Source organism: Staurois parvus, unplaced genomic scaffold (genome assembly GCF_062004578.1).
Source record: "Staurois parvus isolate SC_StPar_1 unplaced genomic scaffold, SC_StPar_1.0 ptg000232l, whole genome shotgun sequence".
Classification (NCBI taxonomy): domain Eukaryota; kingdom Metazoa; phylum Chordata; class Amphibia; order Anura; family Ranidae; genus Staurois; species Staurois parvus.
In genome coordinates this window covers 6,541,513-6,548,391 of record NW_028318028.1, presented here as the reverse complement: position 1 = coordinate 6,548,391, position 6,879 = coordinate 6,541,513, and the positions used below count along the sequence as shown (strand labels likewise).

Sequence of the window (6,879 nt, the reverse complement as noted above, 5' to 3'; positions counted from 1 at the left end):
ATAGAGGTAAATTAAAACGGTTATAGACAATTACAAGAGGTGATGTCTGCAGCACATTTTTCCATGTGGCATATCTGCAACTCCACAGTTATATCTTCTCCCCTGGTAGACGTAGACATTTCACTAGACCTATGACATTCTTTTAGAGTATATGCTTTAAAGGCCTTGAAACTGAAAAAACAACATTACTGATGTATAATTGGCTACAATCTTCCATAGCGGAAGCAGGTATGAGTTCTCGCACGGCATGGGAATCCGCTCTTAAGATGACGTTCACTAATGAACAATGGCTCAGTGCATGCATTCTGGCTCATAAATTCTCTATTGGAATTAGTCTACAAGAAACTTCTAACTAATTGGTTTGCTACGCCAGCCAAATTGCATGCTTGGTTCCCTGCCACTTCTGACCTCTGCTGGTGATGCGGTCGAGACAAGGGCACTCTACGGCACATATGGTGGGATTTCTCATTTGTGGACACTTTCTGGAAAGCAGTCTGATCTGATCACACAAATCACAGAAACCAAATTGAAATTTACTTCACAGTGTTATTACACATCTCTAATTATTTAGTTAGTAAATTCAAGAAATCCCTAGTGAGACATCTAGTGACGGCTGCTAAAGCTATTATACCCAGATTTTGGAAAACCACCTATGTGCCCACAATTCCAGACTGGTTATGCGCAGTAGATCACATCAGTGAGATGGAGGAAACCGTAGCAATTGTGGCAGAACGCACAAAAAAATATAATACGTTATGGAGACCATGGTTTCTTTTCAAATATTCGACTTCTTATGCTCAACTGAGTACAGGCTGAATTCTATGAGAGATCACAAGCTGTTTTCTTTTTTTATTAACATAGTTGTGCCATTTGTGGATTCTGGAACACTATATATTTACCTAGGCAACAATTCTTTACACCTTCTTTACACTTTCTGCTTCTTGTTTGTATACTCTGTTCTATATATGAAACTATGTTTATTAAGACATGTTTGTAAACTAGAATACAGGCAGTTCAACATTCATGTTAATCAATACAAAACTTAACAGATTGTATGAAAACCTAATTGTATATTATGCTGAAAAGTTATTGATTGTGTGCATTCAAGAATGTCTTTCTCAATAAAAATACAATCGAAAAAAAAAAAAAGAAAAAGTTTAACTTTTTGGAAGGTGTGCGTCCCATTATATCTGGTGTAAAGCTAACATCACATTTCATAAAAAAGAACATCATACCAACAGTCACACATGGTGGTGGTAGTGTGGTGGTTTGGGGCTGCTTCAGGACCTGGATGACTTGCCATAATTTATGGAACCATAATTCTGCGATCTTCCAGAGAATCCTGAAGGAGAATGTCCGGCCATCAGTTCATGACCTCAAGCTCAAGTGCATTTGGGTTATGCACCAGCACGTCCACAAAACAAAATTAGGTTTTGGAGTGGCCTAGTCAAAGTCCAGACTTAAATCTGATTGAGATGCTGTGTCATGACCTTAAACAGGCTGTTCGTATTTGGAGACCCTCCAATGTGGCGGAAAACAATTCTGCAAAGAAGAATGGGCCAAAAGTCCTCCAAAGCGATGTGAAAGACTGCTGCCAAAAGTGACACAACCAGTTATTAAGTTTAAGGTGCACTTACTTTTTCACATAAGGCAAGGAAGGTTTAGATTGCTTTTTTCCCCATAATAAATGAAATCATCAATTAAAAACTGCATTTTGTGTTTACTTGGGTTATCGTTGTGTAATAGTAAAATTTTTTTGATGATTTGAATCATTTAAGTGTGACAAATATGCAAAAAAAATGCTTTTTATACAGCACTGTAGTTAGGTTGAAAAAAGACCCAAGTCCATGCAGTTCAACCAATAGAAAAATTAAATATTACATTTTCCCGAGTTTTGGACAGGCCCTAGTTGGCCTCCTGTACAATGCAGGACCATTTGGGCAGCTGTGACTGGATGGGTTTTTGTGCATTGGTTTTACAAAGAGTGGAGGCCTGCAGCAGTGAGGAAAAAAGTAGCTATTTCATTTTATTCCAATCCCCCAAAATAAAACCCACATTTAACATCGTAAGTGTGGTTAGGGACCCAGAGCAAGAATACATTTTGCTCCAGCCTGTAAAAAAAAAAGTCATATGTAATCTTTTCCTCTGCCTGTGCCTCAGTTTATCAATCTCTTGCAGGGCTACACCAGCTGAAGGATCTTCAACATCCCACATCTCCAGGTGTGTTGGAGGCTGAAGTTACCTGCTGTGTGCTGTGCTTCCACCCATGGCCGCTATGTCACTACTGTGTCCCAGCAATGTGGTAATGGGCAGCTAAACAACTGAAATGTTGGATGCTGAAGATTTCTTTTGCTTTTTTAGTTCTGTAGGAGAGTGAAGACTGGTGAAACAAGCATTTTGACTCTCTTCATACTGCACATAACTCACCACAATGCATCGAAAACACATGGCTGTTAATGTGCATTTAAAGGATAACTAAACCAAAGAACAAAAAATGCAATATATTGTAGCTTACAGTCCCTACATGTGATAACTGCATTTTTTTTTAAGTTAAGGATATTTTCAGTGAATACTGAAAATACGTGTTGATTTTGGCAAAATGCATTATCTTTGTCATTTCCCATGAGCTGTATCAAAAAATACCTACCTTGCGAACCATCTTCTGTAAACTACCACTTTCTCTGCCCCTCCTTGTAATGGAGATGAAGAGATACAGACATGTCTCTATTCCATATCAAGAGAGCAGCCTAAGGTGACAATTATGGCTCTCTACATAGATACAGCTGAGGAGTGATGTAGACCCTCAGGGGCAGGCTGTATATTATTTTGCTTTATTTTCATCTGGTGATAAAGCAAAGAAGCTTGAAAAATATGAATGCAGCCAAGCAAAAGACTAGCAGACTGCGATATATTCCATTTTTTTGTTTTTGGGTTTAGATACACTGTAACGTTCTCATGTGCATTAGCATGCATTTTTATATCAGTTGTGAAGCTAAATGTCCATATAAGAGTCAAAATGCAATTTTATTTTTCATTTCTTTACTTTTCATTGCGTTTACATGCAGCCATGCTGCATTTTAATGCAACGCACCTCTACATAGCATTGTTTAAGTGAAAGGGGCCCAAAGATAACTGTTTCAATGTGCCCTCACAGTGACCTGCATTGATCCAGTGCAGCAAAATGTAGGTCACTTCACATGGTGTAAACAGGCACTTAGTCACCAAAATAAGGAAACATTTTCCATTTTTTTGTACTATATTTTGTGTTTTTAGCTTGCTGGGTCAAAACCATTTTATAAAGGACAAAATAGCCTTGGGGAAAATTCAACCAAAAGTGCCCATGCATCATAATTTCATTTTTGACTTATGCTCTAGAAATATTTTCCTTAAAGCCAGCTTCACACTTTTATTTTTCAAGGTATATATGAGTGGATTGAGCATGGGAACCACGCCGGTGTACAGCAATGAGCTTACTTTCTCCAAATCCTGAGATGATGAAGTAGGATTCAAGTACAAGCAAAACAAAGTCATGTAGAAAAGCATTACCACCATAAGGTGTGAGGCACAGGTGTAGAAGGCTTTGTGCCTCCCTTGTCTTGAATGAATTGCAAGTATTGCTCTGATTATATAAATATACGACATGAAAGTGAGGAGAAATGGAACAAAACCTGAGAATATGGACTCATACACAATCACAGTCTTTAGTAAAAATATGTTGCTGCATGAAATGTCCATAAGGGCTCTGAGGTCACAGAAGAAATGGTTGATGACATTGGTCTTGAAACAGGAAAAATGAGCGAATATGGAAATATAGGGAACTGTCTCCACGAAGCCAACGATCCAACAAAGTATGGCCAAGGAAATGTAGACACCACTCTTCATCACCATTGTGTATCGTAAGGGATTACAAATAGCTACATAGCTGTCATAGCTCATTGCTGTCAATAACAACAGCTCTATGCCCACAAAAGACATGAAGCAGTAAAGCTGTAACATACATAATGGCTGTGAAATCTGGTGGTTCCCCATAATGTAGGTAAGCAGAACCCCACTGAGTGTATCTGTGGAATAACATATGTCAAGGAAAGACAGGTTACTTAAGAAGAAGTACATCGGAGTTTGAAGCTGATGATCCAAAAAGATCACTATCAGAATAGTCATGTTGCCAGCCAGTGTTGCTAGATAAATGAGCAAAACCATCAGAAATATTGGTGCTTGTAAGTCTGGAACATTCGAAATTTTAGAATGAAAAAGGTTAATGTTTGATTCCTGTGTTCCATATTTTATTAATGGCTACAGCAAGAATAGAAAATCAGAGAAATAATCAAAGTATATCTAAACTCAGCACAAAACTGTAATATATTACAGCTTATCCATCCTTACAGGTGAAACTCGAAAAATTAGAATATTGTGCAAAAGTTCATTTATTTCAGTAATGCAACTTAAAAGGTGAAACTAACATATGAGATAGACTCATTACATGCAAAGCCAGATAGTTCAAGCCGTGATTTGTCATAATTCTGATGATTATGGTTTACAGCTCATGAAAACCCCAAATCCACAATCTCAGAAAATTAGAATATTACATGCAATCAATAAAACAAGGATTGTACATAGAACAATATGTGACCTCTGAAAAGTATAAGCATGCATATGTACTCAGTACTTGGTTTGGGCCCCTTTTGCAGCAATTGCTGCCTCAATGCGGTGTGGCATGGAAGCTATCAGCCTGTGGCACTGCTGAGGTGTTATGGAAGACCAGGATGCTTCAATAGCGGCCTTCAGCTCTTCTGCATTGTTCGGTCTCATGTCTCTCATCTTTCTCTTGGCAATGCTCCATAGAGCTGACAAACGATGTGAAGATGAACCAGATTTTCAAATGTGTGGTACTAAAACTTCCCTGGCATGTTAGTTTATAACAAAATGACAGATTAACACTGTAGCCTCCCTGGCAGTATTCCCGAGTGTAGCTCGGGGTAAAGTTTCAGTACCACACACGGTAACCCTGAGCTACACTCGGGAATACCCTGCGGCGCTACTCCGGGATCTGTTCTTCTCTTACCTTGTCCTGCGCTCCCGCGATGTCCCTCCTGCAGTGTCCCCTGTAATGTCCTCCGGCGGATGCCGGCATCTGTCTTCTGGGTTCCATCCCCTGCGACGCCGGGACGTACGGAGGGAAATATGAAAATGACAAAAAGTGACATTCAGTAAAATAACATAGAAAAACATTACTGTATCAAACCATTTCACATACATTTTGTCCCGGGTGCTTTGTCCTGTGCCCTGCCTACATTTTTACTGTTCTTTCTGTCCATGGCATTCAAAAAGCGTCCCTTTAGGTCAAAATCGGTTTTAGACCAGCTAGAGAACAGCGATCGTAAATTAGAACTACTTGCAGAATTGAGTGATAATGATTTGTGGGGACATTCGTCATCAGACACTGAAAACTATTCCGCGACTGAGCTCAGATGTGCGAACTTGGCGCTATATTTCAAATTTCAGTGTTTTTGGTTTGATTATATTATTGAATTAAATTTATTATTATATTATTATTTTTTTATGATTATTTATTAAATTATAATTTATGATTTCGTGTTTCAAGTTTTATCCTACCCGGGATGTTTACTAGACTCTTGTTCGGATAGATTTCAGTGAGTTATTCCTAAAAATTACAGGCCTACAATAAAAAAAAACATATTTCCATGCAAAAAAATGTACTGCTTTGAGCACAGAAATATGGACATAATCAGACCACTAGGGAGGTTAAGAAGGTTTGTTGAATCTAGGGTCAATGTGTTCCACATGTCCCTGCATTCACCAGAACACATAGGCTTCATTTGCCTGATTCTACTGCTCAGTAGAGCATGTGTCAGTTTACACAGCATACATTGTTTACTTGACCCTAACATGGTTGGTGTGGGATTGGACTGTGAACAACGCATGTCTGGAATGGGGGGGCCAAGAAAACTTCCCAACAAAATGTCAGGCACCTCTTACTTCCCTCGAAAAAAAAAATACTTTGGAGTTTGAATGGAGAACACCTATGAAGATTTCAATTCATGTGTCTTTGCACCAACTCACCTTTCCTGTATTCCACATTATTAATGATCAATGTAAAACTTATCCAGGTCACCAACAGTGTTTAGCTCCCCATTTATATATTTCAGGCTGCATCTGAAGGTAACTGTTGTATATTTGTCATTGTGTAGGGAGACAATTTTTTTGTAAGTGTATGCAAAGTTCCAGAGGAAGAACCATTTATGCACCTGAGAATGTAATAAAAAAAGCCATCAGAAGACTTCATTTATTTGATGTTATAGAGTGTTCTCTATAAAATGTCAAAAATATGCTTTACATGAATGACCATTCATGAAAGGAGCTGGGGTACTTTAGGCCTTGTTCATGAAAATATTGTGTGCAGAAAGACAGTAAGTCCATAGTACAGTCCATTAGCATCCAATCAAAATTCTTCTTGAACTGCTTTGGCTGTAGTAAAGTGAATTCTCAATAAGTAAAAAAAATGTGAACAATTGTTATGGAGCTTAAAGCAAACCTGTGCTTTTTTCCATGCAGAACAAAGCAACAGGTTCATTTTAATGGTGGCCCATTAAGCTTTTGATGAAAGCAATGGCTTACATCTACCTTGCCTTTATTCCCATCTATGTAAGCTCCAAATTATCAGGGCTGAGAACTCTTTTTCCATTCGTGTCACAGTGGTGGGGGCCTGTGCAGCCAATTGCCAATCACTAACATTGTCTCATAGGGGGGAAGGGGAGCAGATCACATGATCCTGAAACCTTTAAGCATCGGGTATTTTTCTTCACTGGCAGTAATCATACAAAGCTCCAGAGACCACTGTTAAAGTGCATCTGTTAATTT

At 38.6% G+C, this 6,879-nt stretch overlaps 1 protein-coding gene across 1 annotated transcript; it reads right to left on the bottom strand.

Annotated features, from left to right (window-relative positions):
• Positions 1–3,345: 3,345 nt before the first annotated feature.
• LOC149460304 (olfactory receptor 8G17-like) lies at positions 3,346–6,099 on the bottom strand. Its single transcript, XM_089679904.1, has 2 exons — positions 6,082–6,099; positions 3,346–4,293 (listed from the first exon to the last, which is right to left on the bottom strand). The coding sequence occupies exons 1-2, from the start codon at positions 6,097–6,099 to the stop codon at positions 3,346–3,348; spliced, it is 966 nt and encodes a 321-aa protein (XP_089536030.1).
• Between the last annotated feature and the right edge of the window lie 780 nt (positions 6,100–6,879).